This window comes from Diadema setosum, chromosome 1 (assembly GCF_964275005.1).
Source record: "Diadema setosum chromosome 1, eeDiaSeto1, whole genome shotgun sequence".
NCBI classification, from domain to species: Eukaryota; Metazoa; Echinodermata; class Echinoidea; order Diadematoida; family Diadematidae; genus Diadema; species Diadema setosum.
The window spans coordinates 42,349,951-42,374,580 of record NC_092685.1 but is presented as its reverse complement, the minus strand read 5'-3'; the positions used below and the strand labels follow the sequence as shown (position 1 = coordinate 42,374,580).

Here is a 24,630-nt window from a genome sequence, read left to right as displayed (position 1 = left end):
ATCAAAAAATTTTTCAAATGTTGACTTAATCAACCTTTATTTTTTTATCTAAAAGGCTAGAGAAGTTTAAACTGAAATGTGATATGTGCATATTTAGCACAAATGGGCATTTTCATGCATGATATTTGATAGCAGTCAGACAGATATATCAATAGTCCTGAGCTACTGTCTGTATCATTCTTGCACCTCATATATGTTGTCATGAGGCTGTGCAAAGATATACCAAAATATACCAAATAAACTTTGCTGAAAGATTACAATCATGAGCTGTAGAGTGATAAAATGAAAAGGAAGGAATTCACTTATCAGATATTCAGAAGCATATCAAATTCACAAAGTAGTATTCAGAGACACATCAACTACAGCAAAATATGTCACCACAAAATACATAATCTAAACCTCCATCTTCTTTTACACGTATTTTGTTGACTATTCGCTAATCAGCGTGGACTAATGTTTGTCTATGATAAGGGATCACCCAATACCTGTCATTGCTTTGGAATGTCTAATGTCCGTTTGGTGTAGCCCAGCCTAGATTCAAATGCAGGCCAGGCTACCATTAACATGCAAAGTCAGAACATTAAATATTGCAGCATCATGTTAGCAGTTGATTGTGTGTAGTTGACATGTCAACAAAAGGAGGTGTCTCGGTAATTTATACCAAAACTTTTTTTTCTCAATTTTCTCAAGGGTGGAAGGCATAAAATGGTTAAAGAATTAATTGATGGTGAAAGAATTTGCCATAAAGGCACTCATATGCAGAGACAGAGAAAATATGAAGTATTCTAACAGTTGTCTCATAGATTTGGCCAAAGTATATGAAGATAATACATTTGCAGCAATCTTCTGTCATTATATTACACCTGCTTTGCTTGTTTTTTGTTTTTTTTCTCAAGGATGGAAGGCATAAAAAATGGTAAAGAAATGATGTGGTGAAATAATTTGCCATAAGTGCACTCATATGCAGAGACAGAGCAAATAGAAGTATTCTAACAGTTGTCTCATAGATTTGGCCAAAGTATATATGAAGTTACATTTGCAGCAATATTCTGTTATTATATTACATCTGCTTTGCTTGAAGATTTGTTCATTAGGTTGAAATGAAAATGAGAGAAAAAAAACTGTGATGTATCATTGAGTGACTTGTTTAAGCAGATGTCATGCATGCTGATTGAATTCTTGTTTATCTAACTTTTTGAAGAAAATATAGGAAATACCTCCTTTGTATCTCACATGCAGAAATGAAATGTATCCTGGTTAAAATTGTATCTGAAACTACGTGAATGATGATTCAGTGTTTTTCAGTTTATATCGAATGTGTTTGAGAGATCAGATCTTATGTGATGGAAGTAAAACTGGATGTTTTGATGGAATGTGTAAATTACTGTATGTGTAACACATAGATGTCATATTCAATATTTACTTGGATATGTCTGCGAGATTTCCATAGGTCATCTAGGATTTATCTGTTTATAAATCTCCTCCTCAGTCTGTCTGTTTGTCTGTCTGTCTCTCTCTCTATTTCTCTTTATTCATCTAGTGTTCCTGTCACATAATAGAAGATCCACAATAACCATGTGTACATTTACATATATATTTTGTTTGTGTATGTATGTATAATTCTTGCATGTATATATGTATGTATGTTATCTATTAATTGACTGCTTTTTTTTTCATTCCATCTAGCATGACCCACCATATCATGTGGAGGATCTCTTCAAGGACCTCCAGACTGGAACAGTACTACTGGCTCTCCTGGAAATTCTTTCAGGAGAAGTTCTGGTAAGATCTTACAGGAGTGTTTCTTATCATTTTCAGTGCAATTAAAATAATGCATTATTTTGGGTCATGATTGGGATCGCATCCCAAATTTTGAGCTTGTGTGATTTAAGAAAACAAAAAACAAATGAGAAGTTGTACAGTGTGAATGGTGACCACAAAAATTTTCAAATTTTATATCCCACTATAAAGGATGTTTCACGCCTTGCTACATGTATTTTTGCCATTGGTGGCATGGCGTGGTACATTGAATTGGAATTGTGACGTAGTAAGTTTACCAGTATTCATGTGCATACACAGGTGAGCTCTTCGCAAAACGTCACAACCCAAATTTTTATGGACTTAAACACCCCAGGTATACCTGTAGGAAGAGGACTTTAGGAGACATAAATTGTAGGCATAATGCATGCAGGTTAACTTCCAGCTGAAATGGGTCATGAGACCCAAATGAACTATAGGGTGCCCAAAATCATGGGGTGCACTTGCTGGTGTGTTAGGGCTGCCTCTGAATCACTCCAAAGCCAGTGGCCTGTAAAACATTTCCTGGTCACAATTCTTTATCTTTTTTTAATGGGATGTACATGTGTGTGAAAGTTTCAAAATCATTCAGAATTTGAGGAACATTACTTTAAAAAGGTGATGTTAGGGGGGCCTGGTAAGATGATTGTATCATATCATACAGTAACCTATGGATATATATTTTTGTGGATGCAAGGTACATGTTTGGAGGGAGGTGTTTCTATTACAGCTCCATAGGTCTGGTATACGTGTCTGTCTTCAGAGATCTAAAGAGCAGTTCTACAGGACCACTTGGGCTGGTCTTGGTTTGATTGACTGCGTCTGAAATTTAGGCTTAGTATGAAGGGGCTGATGTGACCTTTGTTTTCACATTACCAGTGCAGTAGTGAGATGAGGTCATTAAGCCTGGAAATGTCACCATGTTATGAATTTAGTGTTATTAACCAGCCAGTAATGAGACTTGTATGATGAAGGACGACGTACAAATGTGACAAACAGCTACTATAATGACAATATTGTAGACATATCTTAAAATGCAATATACTGGAAGGTGAGAAAGATGCTGATCATATGCGAGGTTCTGATAGTTTGAGATCTTTTTGTGTTTCTTTTCATATTTTGAGGGGGTTGAGGTTAAATTCTCACTTTTTCCTCATTTCTGCAATATACTCTGCAAATCATGTTTCTCGTGTGTCCTGTCCACTCCACTTCAGGTGATGTATTACAGATTAGGCGGGAATATCCATACTGCAAATTATGAGACGGTAGATCTAGTTTGCCATTCAACATCCAGGCAAAGAATGACGTGCCAAACATAATGGATGTATGTCCCACCCAACCCCCCCCCCCCCTTACATGTTGTCATCCATCCTGATGCTAATCTTCCATCAAACATAGCTCGATCTAGCAACAGATGGAGCGGCTTCAAATCCAGAGGTGATGCGGATGGAATGTATTCACCACATCTCAAGGGGGATGGATTGTGGGGGTGGAAGGGTGGGGGAGGGGGTGAAGAACTTTCCTGTCAAACATTTTTCTCTGTTACAGTAAAAAGAGGTCAGAGAGCATAACATTCAAAACCTTGTAGCCTCATTTCCCCCTTCCCCTGCTGAGGGAACATTTTCTACTTTCAACTGGGATCTAGCTAATGTTTGAGGATTATCACCGGGTGTTTCTGATTAGATGCACTGGAACCCCACACAGTAAAAATGATGGGTTGGATTTTTTTTTTTTTTTTTTTAGCATCAAAGGAAAATAGTACGTGGGATTATTTCGTTTGGCAGATATAACGACTTTTTTTTTTCTAGTTCTGAAGTTAATAATTCCTTGTCCTCCCTTGTCTCTAACATGATATCTCCATGTGAGCATTGCTTTGAGGTATTCACTGATTTTTCTGAGAATTGGTTTTTTTTAAAGATTTTTTTTCCCCCTACAAAGATCATATTTGCTTACCATCATATGCTGTTAATGCTAGGTGATTATGAATTTCACAGCACCTTGTCCTTGTCTCTGCTCACTGCTGTACCTTAAAGAATTTAGTGTTAGGTTCTTGACTTGGCGCACCTGTGTATAGACACGTACACTTGTAGGTGAGGGTATGAGATAGCGGCTATCATAACACTTGCTAAAGATACTTGTCCTTAAATGATATGAGCACTGCAACAATGTTATGGGTACTGTTTCCTGTCCACCATAAAGTCAATGAGCTGTTGACCTTATTTGTGATAGGTTTAGATGAAGCCAACTCACAGGGTTTGATGGAATTGATATCCATTTTTCAAGATAGAAAGAATCTAAGTAATATGTGGATATTCAGGTGCTATGTAATTCAACCACCTCTCTGGCATTTTTGTCAGTTGACAAATATCAGGGATTCTTCTCCTTTTCTTCCTTCTCCTTCTTCTCCTTCTTCTGGTTCCACTTCTTCCTGCAATCCTGATGATTATTGTTGCATTATGAGTAAAAATGAAATGTAGTACTACGAGGGGATACAGAGATATTCAGGTGATATACATTTCTTCTGTCCTTCCTTTTTCTTTTTTTTTTTTACTTTCATATGTAATATAGTATTAATAACAATGATAATAATGATGATGATGATGATAATAATAATAATAACAATAACAATAATAATAATAACAATGACAATGACAATGACAATGAGAATAAGAATGAAAATGAGAATGAGAATGATAATGATAATGATAATGATAATGATAATGATAATGATAATGATAATAATAATAATAATAATGTTTATTAATATTGTTATTTTTATTGTACCATGGCATTTAAAGCCAGAATTTGATTTCTTTATTCATTGAACCAAAAAAGAAGACGTATGGGAAGCCTTTAATCTTTTGTTTGGTGATAGTAATGGCACATCAAATGCATATGACATTACTCAGTGTCCAGAGTATATTTAGATGAACTGTGTTGTTATTTTGCTTTCTATTCAGCCCTATGAACGTGGCCGCCACATGAAGAGAATCCATCACCTTTCTAACGTCAACACAGCTCTCAAGTTCCTCCAGGACAGAAAGGTGAGAGGTCACGCTGACTTCACAGCATGTTGGTCTTCTGCTGATCTTCCCATCTCAGTCCTACCTGTTCCAGACAAATATCTACTGTAAAACTGGACATTTTTCTGCATTTGTGAAAATAAAGGCTAGCATGCAAAAGTTTCTGCGTGTAATAATCTTTTAGTCTCTTTGATTCTACAGGATTAAACACGCACGAAATTCATTTGACCTGACTGTGCTTGAAAAATTACTCGCATGAAAATTTCCCCTTTCATAGTATACATTGGACCGTCTACCCTGTGCCATTCAAATTTACAAAATTGTTCCGTCTAGTTTTTTTTTTTTTTTTTTATTGCAACTGATTGACAAATTGCCCTATACATCGACATACATGTATTCATAAGCACTGAATGGGCATGCATACATGTACTGGAGGAGGATTCGAACCTACAACCTCCTGATCTCCGGACAGGCGTCTTATCCACTAGACCACTGAGCTTCTACCCAACAGCCAGTGCTGGTTCTAATCCATGACTGATATCTTGTAAATGCCCACTATTTCTTCAGCTTTGGAATTTTGCTTTCTTATTCTCGCACCGACGTCCAGATCAAACTAGTCAACATCAATGCTGGTGACATCGTTGATGGACGACCCCCCATCTGCCTTGGTCTCATCTGGACAATTATCCTCTATTTCCAGGTATGTGTTTGACTCAAATATCAGTTGAAGAACGCCATTTTTTTATTAGATTATTGACTATCAACAATTTTCTTGACACACAGTTTGTCCTGTTTCTCTTCTTAACATCCAGAGTTTAATTTAGATGGTGATTATTTGATGAACACATATTGTTGCAATATTTCAACAGATGTAGCTCAGTTTGTAAAGGTATTCATTTCAGCATGCGTTGCTATCTGCAATAATGGATGACTATTTGATTTCAATGAGTGAAAGATGACATTTCATTCGCAGTTAGGAAAATAATGATATAAAGATGACATATTTCAGCAGTGCTGTTAGTGTTGCTTAATTTCTGTAGTAATGCCCAGACACAAAATGGATGGCTCTTCATATAGCCACATGGTTCAGGAGGAATTGTCACTAATAGTAAAAGATGAGTTGTATATCTTTAAATATTTTTGTGTGTCATATAAATGTCATATTACTCCCATCAGATTGAGGCCAATACTTCCTTACTGGATGCCCTGGCTGAGTATGACAGCAACACCAGTAGCGTCAGCAGCTCGGCGGCCACCAGTCCCAGCTCTTCCAGGCGGGGGTCGGACGCCGCCTCCCTGGACCCCCCACCATTCAAGAAAGCCACCAAGGCCGTGGCCAAGCTCAAGGAGAAGGTCACGGCCAAGAAGGCTCTCCTCAACTGGGCCAAGAAAGCATCCAAAGCATTGTGAGTGATTTTTGAGAAAAATTATTTGAATGTTCGTATTAGAATTGGAATTGATGTGTATAAAACCATTGTGACCAAGAGAGCATCCAAATATTGTGAGTGCTGGTGGAGATCTGTTTGAATTTCATTTTGCAGTTAGATACGTTCAGTACCAACTGACCCAAGAAAGTATTCAGAAGGGATGATAAATCTCAATTTTCATAAAGTATATAAAGTTGTGTTATAATTTGGTACTTATTGTTGCCTCAACCAATTTGCGTATTATCTTTCAAATGTGATTTGAATCTGTATGTATCATTTATTACTGTGGGAAAAAAGGTATTACAGGCATCCATAGAAAGCCTTTCTCATTAACTCAATGCACTATCATTCTATCATATTGTGTAGGTTTCATACTATATGTCAATTCATGAGAGCGTTACGGTATTAAAGAGGCAAGGGATTTGATTATGTAGTCCCATATATGGCAACTATTGAGTAATGATAAAAACTCCAACAATGAAATGAAGAGTGCCAACATAATTATGAACTCATTACTACCTCATTCAGCTTGGACAGCCAAAAGTTTGACACACACATTTGCCATACAATTGTCATAAACAGACAAAAATTACTAGATAATGGGGGGGGGGGGGGAGCTGTAGAAATCAAAATTGCAATCCCTACCTTTACATTATTTTCTGTCATTATATTGAGTTTTGTCTACTTTTCTCTTCCTCAAACTTACATCATTTAAGCATTATCTATCGGGAGGGTCATATCCGTTGAATTTATTTTGAATTACCCATGACTACTTGATTGTTACAAGGGAAAGATTTTGATGGCCCAGCCATTTGCTTGTGTGCCATGGCCTTGCGTCAGACCAGTTGGGTACTGAGTAAACATGCAGCTGTGTGTTGGTTGCTATTACTTGGGGGTGACTGTGAACAAACGCCCCGCCCTGGGATCACACAGCGTGCGTGATGCTTGCTGTTTGCCCTCGCGTGCGAGTAGACAATTCTTTGTATGTGAGAATGAGAGAAGAAAAGATAATTCTGATTCAGAATGTTACAGTTCACTCTAACTACCCTCAAAAACTTGGCAAGAATAGAGAAGTTTCTGCTAACCAATGCACACAGCTCCAAAGCATCACAAAATTAGCTCCCAATCTCAATCCATTTGCAGCCCTAAAGAAAAAAAAAAAAAAAAGAGTGGAAAAGGAGGCCTTCACTCAGATTTTTTGAAAGCACTTGGCATTTGCATGTGGATAGAAATCAACACATTAATCTGTGCATCAATGTCTCTGATGAATTTAATCTTTCTTTGCATCCCCTTTTGTTTGTTTTTATTGTTGTAAATAGTGGATGTTTTGAGAAAAATTGCAATAAAAATGTTCTTAATTGTATGTGGCACATATCATTGTCCATTGTAGTAGATCATACTAACCCAGTTAACATGAAAAAATTGGGGGTTTTTTTTCATCCTCACAAAAAAAAGATGTGTAATTGAAAAAAGATATGAATGTATAGGTACTACAAGTGCATTGTGTGTGTGTGTGTGTGTGTGTGTCTGTGTGTCTGTGTGTGCGTGTGTGTATGTGTGTGCATGCGTGTTTGTGTTCTTTTTGTGAAAAAAAAGAGGTAAATATGTTGCCAATATTTTGATCTTTCAGTGATTTTCTCTACTAGATATAACTTGCAAGTGAGTGTTTTTTTTTTTTCATAAGATAGCAAAATTAAAGCAAAACTTTGGCATCTGTTCTCTGGTAATTTCCTAGACAGTAAATAGGCTCTAATCCTTAGTGTGAGCCTTTTTCAAATGCCCTGGCACCATTGTTTGACAGTTGCAAGCAAAGTGAACCAAAGCTGAAGCACTGAACATGACTGCCTTTTGAGATCTAAGAATGTGATTATTATGCATTAGCTAGAGGAATCCTTAATAATTCAACACTTCAACTAATTTACTTGCGTAGATTCATACACCACCTATTAGTGTGAAATTTGTGCAGTAAACATGGTTGTTATTTTTGCAGCCATCAGATGCTTGAGTCAAAATTCTGCTTCTCAAGAGCATAAATAAATAAGTTTGAACAGGTCTCCAATGACCCAGTTGCTGGAGTTTGCCAGCAATTCATGGCCTGACCTTATCTCATGTGAGAGCCCTGTGCTCACTTCTCTTGCAATCACTACCATGAGTGGGTCTTGAACAAAGGCTAGAGTAGTGCATGAAATCATGAAGTCATGTGGTTTCATGGTGTGTCACTGATGGTGTTATAATGGTTTTGAATGCCACTGTATTTCCATTTTTTTTTTTCCTTCTATGACTTGAAATAATGGCACCTTGCAGCTCATTCATGGAGAGGTAATGATCCTGCATGAGCAATAACAAATAGTAGACCCAGCTTTCCTAGGTGTGCCCACATATTGACAGACCAAAGTGGTTTACCACTTTGATAGTTTTGATTATATACCTGTGCAAACTGAGCATTGTATATATGACACATAATATCATGATGTTTATATACTTGATGTGTGAGTTCATGCAAAGCCTTATATCATGCCTGTGTCAGAATTGCTTGCCAAAACCCAGTGGGAGAAGTGATTTTAGGCTGCTTCATGTAATGTAGTTTTAGCTCTGCATTTGCATTATTTCCAGGTTTGAAGTTGGTCTTGAATTATATTTGCAGTGCACTGATACTTAGCCAGGAAATCATATTTGTGGTGCTTTAGAAAAGCAATGTACATTATCATTGTTTTCATTCTTATTTATATAATCATTATTACTATTATGATGAAAATAATGCTGATGACAGTCAATGTTAATGCAACTTACTGACAGGAGGATGATTATCATCTCAAACTAATCTACTTTACCTTAATTTAATTTCATTTAAGTTCATTCATGTCATTAAAATAATGTTTGCGGCAAAATATATAATCATGCAGTGAATCAGCTCATGCGTACACTGTTGTCACCACAAAAAGCATTAGCTTGTAATTTGCGTAATGGGTTATATGGATGATATTTTCTTTGGTTGAACGCTTGCAACAAGGGATATCACAAACTGATTGCATGTAAAGATAATGGGCATGTGTGAAATTATGACATGAAGAATATCTGTCAAAAAAATTATGATGACCAAAAACTAGACATTATTTACTGGTCTTAGTCTTAAAGGTCAAATCGTCAGCCCTATGCCAAAAGGGCCTTAAAGAACTTCCCCTGTTATGCCAAAAGGGCACTAATAGTGTACAATGTCTATATCGTTAAAGGTCCTTTTGGCAGAAGACCGACGATATATTCCTTTTGCAAACGTTATATCACAAAATTTAGCATGGTTGAAAAATAGTGTCTCCCATCATGGTGTATGAAATATCACAGTATTATGCCTCAAGAGTTAAAAAAAAAAAAAATTAAAAACTAACCCCATGTGATTTGAGCATATGCTTCCCATTTCTACCAAGGTAAACGGTCAGAATTTTTTCAGGGTCCAAAGAAATTCACTGGAAATCTATAGTATTTGTTCTCTCTCCATCATAAAGAAGTTTCTAGTTTCATCATTCTGATGAAAGATATTATTTACCTACCTCTACACTATACCAGCTTATGAAGAAATATTTACACAAACTTTACTATGACGAACTTCATCATTGCAATACCCTCTGTCAGCTGAATTGTTATGAAGCCCTGCTGTTATGTTAATTCCCATCAAAATGGAAGAATGAGGCAACATGCTTATTAAAATCAATGGCAAGAAATAAACAATACTTAACTGTTCTCCTATGCATGTGTAGTTTAAGTCACCTATGCATGTAAATACTTGTCACATAATTTACAGCAAAGGTGTGTCAACATGAGTTCCATTCCCACTACTAACAGCATGTACATTTGAATAACTTGGTTACATTTTAGCAGTGCATCAGATATTTTAGACACATCTTCATGTACATATCCTGCAACCCCTCCCCCCCCCAAAAAAAAAAATAGATAATGTCAAACAAACCAGAAAAAAAACCCCACAAAATCTCCCAAATGCACAGAAGATGCGTAGAAGGTGGTTATTTAACAAGGATAACTCCCACTTTGATGTCTTCTGTTTTTCTTTTTTTTTTTTTGTAGATTTGGAATGATTTGCCATCAATTTATGCATGCAACCCAGAAATATCCATTCTATAGTTGTGTCTGTGGCCTGACTCCACTACCAAATCGAGATAAATATCTTTTGTCCTCATCCTTACTATTCTGGTGATAATTTTGATTATGTGTGATATTATTGCTGATTATGTGGTAGTATCACCATCATTATCATTACTAGTACAATATGACTGTAATAAAAGAATGACAATTTTTGCAATACCATTAATGCCATTTCTATTTCAGTTCTTACTGTTATTCCTCAGAATAAGTACACTCGTTTTTAATAGTGCTATCATTGTCTCGGTTATGATAATTCTCAAGACTGTCATAGTGGAAAGAATTTTCATATTCATTGAGAATTATCATGCATTCATTAAGTGTTGTTCATATAGCAAAATGACTGCCCCTACCAACCCCCTCCCCCACCCCCCCCCCCCACCCCAGCCAGTAATCTAGACAGACAGAACGTTGGATTTGCAAGTCATTGTTTCCTGACTGCTGCAAGCTGATACTGATATGCATGGAATGCAATATTCATGAGGCAAAAAAAAACAACAACAACAACATAACCACAAATCTTTGAAATTATCACTTGAAGTAAAGGTAGGCCAGACTTGATTAGTTTATTCTGAAAACTGCATGCAGATCCGTGCCTGGAGGCCCCACTGTTGAGGTTAAGGACTTTGGGCCGAGCTGGCGTGACGGCAACGCCTTCAGCATGCTCATCCACAACATCCGGCGGGATCTGGTTGACGTGCAGGCCCTCAGCGGATACACCAACGTGGAGAGGCTCGATCAGGCTTTCACCGTTGCCGAACAACAGCTGGGTATCACCAGGCTCCTTGACCCCAAAGGTATACAAACATCTTAGCAACAAGTACCTACCTTCTCTAGGGTGGTGATGATTTTGTTGGTGGTAGTGGTAGTCCTGATGATGATGTTGTCAATGACAGTGGTAATAGTGATTTAGGATGAGGATATGGTAGTGATGTCACCGTTGCTGAGCAACAGCTGGGTATCACCAGGCTTCTTGACCTCAAAGGTATACCAGATCTTAGCAACAACTACCTACCTACTCTTGGGAGGTGATGATTATGTTGGTGTTGGTGGTGGTGATGATGATGACGATGATGATGATGATGACGATGATGACGATATGATGATGATGATGATTATGATGATAGTAATAATAGTAATAATAGTATGATAATACTAGTGAAGATAAAAAAGAGGATGAGAAGAAAGTGGAGAAGGGGAAAGAAAGGAGGGGGAACGTTTAGATGAAGATTATAATTGTAAGGACAAAGAAGACGAGGAGGAAGAGATGCAGGTGGAGGAAGAAGAATAAAGAAGAGAGAAGAGGAGGAAGAATGTGATTATCAGGGTGATGAAATAAAGGAAGATAGAGATTGTGATACACTGTATTACTAGAGATTAGGACTTTCATAGCCTTATTCACCTAAACATATGATGGTCACAGTCAGCAGTAAGCTATATAGTTATTGCTACTGTCAAGAAACCAAACATATAAACATGAGTCTTTTCTCTCAAAAAGCAAGGGTTGGTTAGGCTGCCTTTTCACATTGATTGTTTATACATTGTATGTGTGTTCATGTGTTTGTGTGTTGCAATGAACATATGAAGAGTTTGTTCGCAAAAACCGATAAGTCCAAAATTGTCAAATGGAGATATTTGTGGTTAAAGGTCAAGAAAAATAAAGAGAATAATGAGAAAATTTTTGCTTCTTTTGACCATAACTTAAAAAATGTACCTTTATATGTAGTGACCAATATATCATTTAAAAGGTATTATTTTGTACTTTATGACAGAGACCGTACTTCAAAATCTTCAAAAATGGACTTATCGGTTTTTGCAAACAAACTCTTCATATTTACTCCTGTGCAGTTCTCTGGTTTATTCTTTGGCATTTTTGACTGCCAGTATGTTTGTGATCAGTCATCTCATAATTGATTGAACACTAGCTTCATATTTCATATATTTATTTTGCTCCTTTCTTTTTTCTCCTCGCAGATGTCGACGTCGACAAACCAGATGAGAAGTCTATCATGACATATGTCTCCCAGTTCTTCACCTCGTATCCAGATGCAGGATCTCCTGCAAAGGTAAAACCTTCTTCTCACTAACCATCCACTTTTGCTTCCCCGAAAAGAGTTGCGTGCATGATATAGGAAACCATGCAGATTAAATGACAGATTTGACTTCAACATTTCATGGAATATTTAGCAGCCCCTATCCAGTTTCTTTGTACCACATGATATCGCTATCTATGTATTAAGTGGAAGTATATAACTGGTTTTAGTGATCAAAAGTGTCTAGTTTCTCTGTTTCTCTGCACTCGACAGTGTTGCCAATTTAGTGACAAAGATGAATGCCTTGACAGGGATGAGCATTATAGTTATTGATCACTTGCTGTAGTAGTCCTGGTAGGGTTATGGTACACTGAATACAGCATTTCCTCATTCTGCACATGTGTCCCATGCCTGAGTTGACATGCTGCTGGCTGTTTGCCATTCACAGCTAGAACACAAGAAAATGCAGAAATGATTGTAAATTTCTAAGAATGTGACATATATTTGATGAAGACTGGTGTAAACTTCCTTGATTTACTTCTCCATCAGTATGTGTTTGTGTGTGTGTGTGTCTGCAAGTATTCACATGCACAAGAATGATAGGTATGTTTGTATTCACTTACATGTATGTGTAGGCCTACTTCCTTGATTTGTGAATCAAGACAGTTTTACAAAAATTGTATATCCTCCACGTACACAGGCTCTAGTTTTTCTTCTAATGAAGGAATAAGAACTTTGATTATTTATAATGTGCCATGGCACTTTGATGGCGTAACTCACCCAAGCCTTTTGAGCAGCATTCAGTGATCTATACTTAACTTAATTTTTCCCAGTAGTAAATTAGCAAGCCCACTCAGGGTATAACAGCCTGTCTCAGTGGAAGGCTAAGGTCATGGTGACACAATGGGGATGAAAGGGGATTAGGTAATCTCTATTCAGTGGCAATTAGCTTCAAGGAGTCTGTGCCAGTTGACAAGGAAAGTGCTCCAGGTTGCATGCTAATTTGCAAACAAAGTATTGAATTTAATTTCCTATACAACAAAATGCAATAGCTATCACCAGACAAAACAATTGTTGATACTCTTATGATTCGTAACAGAGTCTTATTAGAAGAGTAGAATCAATGATGCTTTAGCAGGTAAATGACATAAAGTTATTTAAAAAAAAAGTGTTATATATACAGTATGAATCCATACAAAAGATCCATACAAAAGGAATACAGATGTGAAATATGAAAGACCTATCTGAAATCACATTAAAGGGATTGTATTGTTTTGGCTGAGACTTCACTTCAGGTTTCTAATATTTTTGGGTGAGATGAGAAACCCCTTTAGAAATGTGAAAGAGGATGTGATTCCAAGAGGAATTCAATCTTTATTTGATGAAAATTGATTTTGAAACGGCTGAGATATCCAAAGTAGAGTGATCCTAATAAAAGGTGGGACCCACCTTTTATTACGATCACTTTGTTTTCCCTTGTTTTTGGATGTCTCAGCCTTTCCAAAATTGATTTTCATCAAATAAAGTTTAAATTCTCTTAGAATGGTATGCTCTGTCGCATTTCATAAGTGGTTTCGTGGTACCTCACAAAAAATTTAAAGCCCATTCCTCATCTCTACCAATACTATACCATCCCTTTAAGGTTTAGGGAGATTCTGATGATATGTGCATGTTAATCTGTTGAAGTTTTTAAAGGCTCTTACATGTAAGTGTCTTACTGGAAAGTGCTGGTGAAAAATATGGCTGCTTGAGATCAATCATGGCTGCAGTCCTTGTCTGGTGCCATCTACTGCCAATTTCTGCACAGTGGATGCGTTCTGATGTGTTTTCTCTGCAGAGAAAGGAACTTGAGCAGGAGAGCCAGGAGGAAGTGACAGCCACCAAGCAGCTGAGTGATTGTCTGAGTGTGGAGGAGGCCCTTCTTACCACCACCAGGCATCCAGGAGCATCATCCAAACCAGAGTACCAGGTATGTGACCCATCATCAGTGGTAGGAAGTACCCTCTTTGGTCCTTTTAATGCTTTAGCTACTGGAAAGGATGCACATTGTTTGAATTGAAATTTTCTATTAGCCTCAGCCAAGCAGCTTGGAACACCATCCAAACCAGAGTACTAGGTATGTGACCCAGCATCAGTGGTAGGAAGTACCCCCTCTTTGGTCCTTTTAGCCCTTTAGCTGCTAGAGATAGTGCACATTGTTTGAGTTTAAGTTATCTATCAGCTACAACCAAGCAGCTTGAAGCGAAACCAGAGTACCAGGTGTGTTACCCAGCATCGGTGGTAGAAAGTCCCTAATTCCGGTCTCTTCCACCATAAAGCTGCTGGAGATGATGCACATTGCTTGTGTGGAATTTACTTTTAGCCACCACCAAAGCAGCCAGAGCATCGTCCAAACCAGAGCATCAGTGGTACAGTGTAGGAAGTCACCCTCTTTGATCCTTTAAACCCTCGCACTTCTGGAGATAATGTACATTGCATGAGTTTAGATTTCTTTTACGTGGCTCGTCGGGAAGTGGTCATAGTTTCCATAGGACACAACTATGGGACTGAGAGCTGTAGCTCCCCTCTCAAGGGATAGGCAGTGAGGATAAAGTACTGGCACTACAGCTGCTGGCAATGGACTGGAACTGAGGACCTGGGGATTAAGAGTCTTTGGGTTTATCCACTTGACCAAAACAGCTTGTCATTGTTTTCTTTTATTCTCTGGAGCAAGCAGAAACAGCCAGCTCAACTCAACTTCATGCAATAAAAAGAATAACAGTGCAGACTTTAATTTATGATGAAGAACTAATCTGCTTGTCAGTAGATGGAGCAAAGTGAATTTCGTCACAAGCCAGACACCAGTGCAGGAGCAGATTCAGGCAGTTCAGTGCTTAAAGGAACAACGATAGGATAGAATACTCTGAAAATTCACGGCAAATAACATTCAAAGAATCCAAAACACTTGCAGTTTCGTTTGAATTTTGAGCCCATAAAGATATGAAATAATCCACATTCTGCTTTAGTAATACAAACATTTTGGCAAATGACTTATGCGAATGCAGACAGTAAGTTCGTGCTGGCTTGTATTTTTGTCTTAACACTGTATGATGATTCCAGCTATGCGAACATTTCTGCAAAAAAATAGGTGAATAGATAAATATGTATATATTGTAAACAATTTTACACATTTGCACAATATCTTTTGTTAAGACCATGTGAAAAATCTTGCAGAGAAGCTTACAAATGAAAAATGAGTCCCAAAATGAATTCCCAAACACAATGTTCCAATACCCTATTCTCAATTTTTGAAAAAAATGAATAAAATGTTGTACATGTCATCATTGTCCTTTCCGCAGAGATTCCTTGAATTCCAAAGACAGCATGACAAGACACAGCAGCTGATGACAGTACTAGTGCAGAAGAAGAAGAAGAAGATCCTGGTAACGGTTACCAGGGAGGAGTGCGACATCCTGATCGAGCGGTGGACCAAGGTGTCGGAGAACTACGAGGAGTGGCGGAAGGAGCTGGAGAGGGGTCTGCCCGGTCCGCTGGGCGCGGTCGGGGCGTGGCTGAGCAGGGCGGAGGAGCTGCTGAAGAGGGGCGAGGTGGAGCCCCTGGAGTCTCAGGACGCCACTTGGAGCCAGATGAAGCGAAGGCTGCAGGAGCATGAGGTTTGTTTGTTTGTTTGTTTGTTTGTTTCATTTTCCATCTGAGAAGATGGCTGGATATCCCATATTCAGCTGCACTACCTGGGGGCTGTAAAGCTCTAAAATCAATCCTAAGTTCAATTCAACTGACCTTAGGAAAAATTTGGGGATCCCATACCACAAAAATCAGTGTTGCATCTGTATGCACTTGTGGAATTGTAACTATGAAACAGAAATTCTGTGATATGTATCCATGCAACAGTGGAAATGGGCAGAAAAGAAAATGATTAAATTCATTCTACAGAGAACTCGATATATGTTTGAACAGTTAGAATTTCCAAGTTATCTTGTGTTGACAAAAAACAAATGAACACCACAAACGTGTGCGTAGGATATTCTGTCGGTAAAGTACAAATACCTGTAATGCTGTCATCTGATTAAGGGTCTAATGCTAAGAAATGATGACACATCCTGTACTTAAATAGTAATTTTTGCATCTAATATTATAGGGCAAGATTGATTAGAAATGAATAAGGTTTCATATCTGTTAAGTTTATGCTCTTCATTATTTTGGTATTGAGTCATACACTTTGAGATATACACAGATATATATATATATATATATATACATACACAGAGAAATATAAGATATTATGTGCAATGTACTCACAGTATATAATGATTTCTCCTTTTTTTTTCATCAACAGGAGCACTTTCAGCACAGCAGTGACATTCACCGGTCTTTCACAGAGGTACAGCGGCAGGGTGGTAGGGTCGGAGGTCAAGAAGTTCCACCAGCCATCTTAGACAGCATGGCTCAGAGGCTCACAGTTGTCATGCAGACAAAGGATAACCTGAGGTAACTAAGCAACCAATCAAATTAATCCCTACTTACATCCTACTCTGTACCGATCAACGTGCATGGATGTATTTTCAATAAGTTTGATTCTTCCATGCAAAGGGACTCTTTTCTGTCTATCTAAAGTGATGTATTTTATGTACAATGACAGATTGTTCTTATAAGTCATTTGAGAACTTTGTCAAGTGCAACCTTGATCACATGCAGAACTGTGAGCTATGCCTGATCTGTCACATATCTCAATTTTATTACAAAACCAACTCTCCCCTTGAAAGAATGTGCTGCTTTATATGAAACAGAAAATTCAGAGAAGTAAATCAGTGAAAATTTTGGGAAGAAAATTGGAATCATGAAAGTTTAAAGAGTGAGACAAATTGGCAACTCTGTGTGATCTTGGTGTTGAGCAGCTCTCCATTTGTGTATACATGAAATTTCACTTGAATATTTTTTTTTTCAAATATTTTGGCACATGGAGAACTTATCTGTTGAGGAGGACATGCAATAATGTATTACTATTATTATTATATACCAAGAACTGTCTGAAGAAAATTTTTCTTGGGAGAAAAATGAAAGTTGGTTAATTTTCATGTATAAACCCAAAGTGTGTTTGTACACATATATGTGGCATTTTTGGCAGGTGAGTAAGCATGATTGTAACGCATTGAAGGTTAAGTGAAAAAAGAAAAATTATGCCAAAGAATTGAAGAGAAAATACAACCTCTATATGTAGTATTGATATCAGGGCTTGTGATGATTATTTCCATCATGAATTGTATATCTTGTGCCTGTTCCAGGATCCATCTGGAGTACCAGGAGATCAAGTACCGTCTCCTGGCCTTCATCGTCATGGCGGAGAAGAAGCTCCAGACGTGGACGGTCAAGTATGGAGACGCCAAGGAGGTGCAACATTTGCTACGCACCTACCTGGTAAGAACCTGGCATTCACTTATCGTATGGTGGTGATCCTCTCATTTGATGCAATATACAGGGTAAAAGAAGTGTTGTATGCTGTGTGGTAGGGTACTTATGCCCACTCTGTATATATTTCTTCCATTGAAAATGGCTGTAGCAATAGAAACATTTGTTGCAATCTTCGTATTGTTTGTTCACAGGACAAACACAGCAATGCTGAAAGTGTTAACCCGATCAGGACGGGCTGATTTTGCTGCAACACAAATTTTTCATAGACTATGCTCGGGCAGGGGTCTATAGGAAGTGCATGTTGTAGCAAAATCAGTCCATCCTCAATGGGTTAAGAGTGTTAACGAGTATGAAAACATTAAAGAGAAATTTCAGTCTGTCATTGAGATTTACTTCACACTATTGTGGTAAGATTTCCCTTAGGTAATCCACATTTTATAAGCAATTCCTTTTTAAAGTGGAAATGATGTAAGGTTGTCGGCCTGACATAAGTATTGTATGAAATTTGAATTACCCTCTCTCTGTTTTGTTGTTACTCTCCATTTTATTGTTAATATAACACTGTGACTGTGTGCTACATTGTCATTTGATATTCTAGTGAAATGTGAAATAGAAGTCATTTGAAATTGAATTTGAAAGTGAGAGTGAGAGTGAATTTCAGTCTAAAATGTCAACAGCTTTAATAGTGTGTGCATGATCCGTCTAATATTTTCCTCTCTTTTGCAGGAATTTGTTGAAACTGGACAGTTCTTCCAACAATATGAAGTGACCTTCAAGATGCTGGTGGATGTGACAGAGACTTACATTTCCAGTATTTCAGATGGTAAGACAGGGGCAAAAGTGACTTTTCGTCATTTTCACTGTAGGATATTGAATTCCTTTTACTGAAATGCTGTGTCATAATAACAGTACATTAGTACATGTAGATAAGGAATGAATCAGTAGTATGCAGACTTGTCATTTATGTCATTAACTTTCCAGCTGGAGTTTGTATGTTATATCTATTGTGTTCAACTCTTTCTTGTTTATGTGGACATGCATTCGTCAACTTTCAGTAGCTTTTGGAAGAAAATAGGAGAAACAAAGTGGATTTATACAAAGCATTGTCAACCAATGAAGATCTAACTGCAATGAGAACTTTGCCATAAAGTAAGAAAAAAAACACATACAAATTGTTTTTCCATTTTCTCATCTAATCAGAAGAGGAGAAGGAGGTGTGCAGACGATTTGTCCATGACATGGAGCTGAAGAAGAAAAACCTGACAGTCGAGGTGGCCTCGGTACGCACCATGCTGGAGGAGGTCGTCGAGAACTGGAGCTCCTATCGGTCACAGGTCATTGACCTTCAGCCCTGGCTGAAGGGAGCTGAGAAGGTGCTAGCCCAAGGAGACCATGACAAGAAAATGGTGAGTTAAAGTAGTATTAAAGGAATAGAAGTTATTGAAAACTTTTGGATATACAGTCAACTTTTCTTAAGTCGACCTTGCATAAGTTGAATAATCGCCTTACTTTAAATAAAAAGTCTTTTCATGTCCTCTTTTCTTTATTTCTATTGATTTTTAATCCCTCATAAGTCAAATTTTCTCTTAGTAGAAGCAATTTCTTCAGTCCAAATAGATTCAACTTCAGCAAGGCTGACTGTAGGTTGTTAACTTACTGTAAAACCAGAATTTTTTTTCATGCATGAAACTTTTGCTGATGTCACAAGGAGCCAAGATTCGCGCAAGTGAAATGCACTCAAAAGTGATTGTCTAGAGAATTAATTTAATGCCAGCGGCGAAAGTTTCACGCTGCGAAAAAGGCTGTTGGCTCCAATTGGCAAAAGTTTCATGCTTCAAATGATTTCTGGATTTACAGTATAACTGACTTGAATACTTCAGTCAGAGACGCTATGTGAAGTAAACTCTTATATGTAGATGTCCATTACCAACATTTTGAATTAGAATCTGGCAAGGTTTATTTGAAATCTGATGTAGCAATAAAGTCAAGCCCGTATCTTAGAGGCAGGATAGTGCTACTGCAAACTGATTTGCTTTATTTATCTTCTGTCTTTTGGAAGAGCAGGCAGAGGTTTCTTGGTGACATTTTAGGCTGACATAGATTTTATACAATCCAGATAAATGTTAGTCAGTCTCATCTACTTCTGAGGAATTACAAAGTTGTGATTACCATAATTGTTTCACCCCTCGATTATTGCTCTTTCATGGAAGAAGTAATATGTTGAAGGAAATAAAGTTGATTAGTGTTGTTGCTTGTTATCAAAGTGCAAATTTATGTTTGTAGGAGTAGAATACGACAGCTGCTGATCATGACATGAATGTCTTCTTCATTCCTCTCTTTGTTTTGATCCAGGCTTATTTTGCAAACCTGTCGGAGATGGCCAAGAAGCACACAGCCGTGAACCACCATGGGGAGTTCCTGATGGAGGCCTGTCAGCCGGCGGTGGCAAGAGAGATCCAAGACCAGCTCGACCTCCTCAACAGGGCGTGGAATGATGTCTATGGGAAGGCCAAGGTGAGTGATGCATTTTACAACCTCAAGAGACATCTTTAAGTTGATCTGTAGATTAGCAAGGAAATAATTATACTTTCTTTCGTCATTGACCTAAAAGCTTTATTCCCTTCAATTTCAATTAACTTGATGTCATTCAAATTTCATTTTTCAACAAGAACATATACATATCACTTTGTAACAGAGAATAAGGTAAGCCAAACAATATGAAATGAAGAGAGTGTACAATAATTGTGGAACCTTAATTATACAGTAGACTACAAGCATGTTCACACACTGCAATTACACGTGCGTGGTCCATGTTATTGATGTGCAGTCAGATGGTAATCTTAGGCTGATGTGAACACCTCAAAGCGTGTATAGTATGGTTGATGGTCTTTCATATCAGGTGATCAGATATTTTCCTCAAGATAAATCATTGATGTGAATGCATTTTTCCTTCCTCTTTCCTCTGCAAGGTGTCTTGTTTGCTAAACCAAGGAAATCAAACAACTTTCCATTTGGTGAATATTTGATGAATGTAGACTGTCTTAGTACCTTCCTTGCCCCAGAAAGATCCTAAAAAACTGTCAGAGTTACTGATTGATCTTGAATACACGCACACAGGTCTTCATGGACGCAGCCGAAACAGGCAAGAAACAGCAGACATTCAACAGTCAGCTCTCAGCAGTCAATGTCTGGTTGGATTCTACCATGAAGATGTCACGGCAGAAGGTGCCTTGTTCCCGGGATGTGATGCTACAACATCTAAAAGAATTAGATGTAAGTTTTCCCATTTCTGTGTCATCCTCATTTTCACTGAAACTGTCGCTTACCCTGAGTTTTCCTGCCACTCCTGATCCTGGTGACATTACTTGATTCAATGCAACATTGTGAGCATTGCATATATGCAAACCTTTGGTACGAAGATCCCTTAATTTCTACTGATTTTTTTTTTTTTTTTAAGATGTATACAGGTTGTTTCTTACCGTGAGGTTGAATTTTGATTTTTCTTCCAAGCAAATGAACAAATATGCAATGCCCTGCTGACATTTCAGATAAATTCCTGTACAAATGAGTTTTCATTCTGTTGTGATGCTGCTGTGATATATTTTCTCTGCCACAAAGACCATTTGGGGATAAGCATAATTATACTCTTTATTGAAAGACTTGTGTACTCATTACATACTTTTCACTCTGAAGACAGTGCTGTCACAGTCCCTCTTCAGTTCTGAAGGATAATTTAATGTTTGTATGTTTCTTTCTTTCCTTGTTTGTTTGTTTGTTTGTTTGTGATCATGCAGGAGGCCATAGGCCAGGTAGCGGCCCAGGAGCGTACCTTCAAGCACTTGTCGGGCCTAGCCCAGGAGATGTTTAAGACCAGTGGATCACAGCAGGCTCAACAGCTGCTGCAGACTCTCCGGACTGTCAAACTCAACCTGGAGGATGTCAGGTGACTTGATCATGTGATACTTCACATGACAGTAATCGCAAAAAAAAAAGAAAAAAGAAAAGAAACCCCACACCAAAAAACAAAACAACCAAAAACAAAACAAAGCAAAACAAAAACAAAACTCTCAATAAGGTTATACAGACTGAAGTTGTATGTTACCTGTGTACAATTTTATTAGAAGAAGTGTTCCTCCATACATGGGTATGCATTTTAAGAAAACTCAGGGTTGTTTTTACTACGAACACTGTCAGATGGTTGTGAACCCGTTGAGTATACTCGGGCAGGTGTCTATGGGAAATGCGTGTTGTAGCAAAATCAAACCGTCCTCAACGGGTTAAGCAGCAGAACTTCGGAAGATAAGTGTCTCAATTGTTTCATCTTGATACATTTCAAGTTAAATAGATATAGCGAACCCATAGAAACATGTGGTCATTACCCACAGTTCAATACGCAAACTTTTTAAACGATACAGAAAGGAATCAGTTTTAAGCAAAAGCTATCTAGCAGGTGACATTTTAGCATTGCATGATGAGACATTAATATGATACCAGCTGCAGTGTAGGCACACTTTATGAAGTATGGTAACAAGAATTGTTTATTAGAGAAGTAAAGAAATCCTTCAAAGCTATGACAAAGAGTAAACAATGTGGAGAACATTTCAACAAGATAGGAGCATTGAAACATAACATGACATTATGGGCATTTATCAGTCAGACCGCAACGTCCTGAAAAGCCTTCGCATTTATCGTACGCGTATGCATGGACCTCGCGGACATGAATACGTAATGAGCTGGGAGACCACATTTTTAGAGCGTCTGTAAATCTAAACAACATTATCAATCTTCATGATTTATACATCGATAAAAAGCTGAAAGTTGTACTTTGATGAAATTCGACCACTTAAAAGGTTATGACGTATAAGATATACTGAACAAGGAAATTATAAAACACAAAATTTGCATATTTTTCATTTTTTTTAAGGGGTACACTAGACCAACGAAATTAAGGTGGACCAAAATGGAAGAGGTATAAAATGAAAGAGGAAATATCATTCTATGAAAACGTAATGACTTTATGTGGACTGATCCTATGAACGGGTCAGGTTGGCGAATAAATCATTGCGTTGTACAGTTAATTTTTGACGAGATTTCAGTTTGCCGCGAATACGCGTTTCTGATTGGTTAATTCCCTCTGAGTGGAGAGTTGAACGAACCTCGTGAAATGACAGTAAACGTGTACTCTACATAACAGTAATACACTGTGTGTAGATGACAGTGTAGGACCCTATGGTGTGTGTGTGTGTGTGTGTGCGCGCGCACAATGTATGTATACGCGCTCAGGTTCAGGCAACTGCAGCTAAGATCTCCACGTAAACAACAAGAACAACACTCCACTGATCGACAGCTCAACTTCGGCTTGAACTTTTTCTAGATAGAGTAGCGTGCATTAATAAATAGCATACAAATCAATAATAAAAGATCTAGCACTAAGTTTGAGCACATGAGTTCTTTGGGGCTCTCTATTTGGTGTTAGAATAATTATTCCTTATTAATCCACTGTAAACATCGCTGAGTAATTTATCTAATGATACCCTGGGAGCGCATGATCATTCATGTATCTCAAATTGCCACACTATGATTTTTACTCGACGAGACTTTCAATTTTTATTGTTTTCTAAGCGAGGGACCAATTCAGTTCTTAGTGTGCTGTTATAACAGGTATATCTAAAACGTTGACTATCATTCATGTGGTGATTCAACCTATGAACGGGTCGGGTTGGCAATAAATAGAAAGCCTTGTTCTAATTTGTCTCAGGGTCGTTTGGAAAATATCGATATAATGCAGAGATATGAATAATGGTATCATAAGCTCATTTTATATAATGTAAGCATTAAAAGGTGTGATTTATTTCAAATATTCACAAACCATGTCAATTAGTCACGGATAGTAAATCTTCATGTCGTCAATAAGTGAATCTCGTAGACCATGCACTTGTCTCTGAATTATCTCGCAAAATCTCGGGTGCTGAGAAGGACATGCGCAAAAACCTGCGCGAACGATAAATTTTTGATTTGGGCTCATTAACAGCAGCGTTGCAGTCTGACTGTTATGGCATTCTTTCAACAAAGCAAAACTCAGGAACATTTTGCATTGCATTGATGAATATTCATTATTTTTCCAGGGACAAACTGCCAGAGAAAAAGAGAATGGTTGGAGAAGTCCTCAAGTCTGTCAAGGACTTTGAAGATGGACTTCCGGAGATACAGGATTGGGTCCAAGAGGCTGAGAGGCTCCTGGCTGAAGCAGAACAGAAATCTTCCACGGAACCAATCAAGACTATGCAAGTCAGATTGCAGAAACACAAGGTATTACAAACTTGTGTGCTTGTAAATTGTGTTTAGTTTAATAATAACATTGATTAGCTTCTTCTAAAAGAAAATACATATAACAGATAATGAAAAGCGCATCAATGGCTTTATAGATACTCAAGTAATTGTTAAATTTTCTGAAGGAGGGATGGAAAAAAGGATGCTGGAACTTGGATACTTGAATGCACATAAACCTCATTATTATACTTGCCAACTTAAACGTCATTTCATTTTCAACATCTCAATGGGTTCGTAATTAACTTGTTGCCTCCAAAATATATCGTTTCTCTGTGGATTTGATATGCAATACCAACCCTGTCAGCTATGGGTTAAAAGTTTCAAAGTACATAGGGTCTACAGATGATTAAATTCTTGAGCTGCTAGATGGAAGGGTTCATTCACGAAGCATGCACAGTAGCTGGAAATTGGCCACACATTTGAGTCAACAATGTGTGTGCAAATTATTAAAGCATTATA

General features: G+C 37.7%; 1 protein-coding gene across 1 annotated transcript in view; it reads left to right on the top strand.

Annotated features, from left to right (window-relative positions):
• LOC140237717 (nesprin-1-like) overlaps window positions 1-24,630 on the top strand; it is a 46,040-nt gene that overhangs the window by 14,660 nt on the left and 6,750 nt on the right. The window contains exons 3-18 of the mRNA XM_072317677.1: window positions 1,687-1,782; window positions 4,758-4,841; window positions 5,428-5,520; window positions 5,997-6,226; window positions 10,988-11,196; window positions 12,374-12,465; window positions 14,270-14,401; window positions 15,771-16,085; window positions 16,769-16,920; window positions 17,715-17,847; window positions 18,568-18,664; window positions 19,042-19,247; window positions 20,194-20,355; window positions 20,959-21,114; window positions 21,636-21,784; window positions 23,967-24,150. Coding sequence (XP_072173778.1) covers window positions 1,687-1,782; window positions 4,758-4,841; window positions 5,428-5,520; window positions 5,997-6,226; window positions 10,988-11,196; window positions 12,374-12,465; window positions 14,270-14,401; window positions 15,771-16,085; window positions 16,769-16,920; window positions 17,715-17,847; window positions 18,568-18,664; window positions 19,042-19,247; window positions 20,194-20,355; window positions 20,959-21,114; window positions 21,636-21,784; window positions 23,967-24,150 — 2,490 coding nt within the window. The remainder of the gene's footprint in view (window positions 1-1,686; window positions 1,783-4,757; window positions 4,842-5,427; window positions 5,521-5,996; window positions 6,227-10,987; window positions 11,197-12,373; window positions 12,466-14,269; window positions 14,402-15,770; window positions 16,086-16,768; window positions 16,921-17,714; window positions 17,848-18,567; window positions 18,665-19,041; window positions 19,248-20,193; window positions 20,356-20,958; window positions 21,115-21,635; window positions 21,785-23,966; window positions 24,151-24,630) is intronic.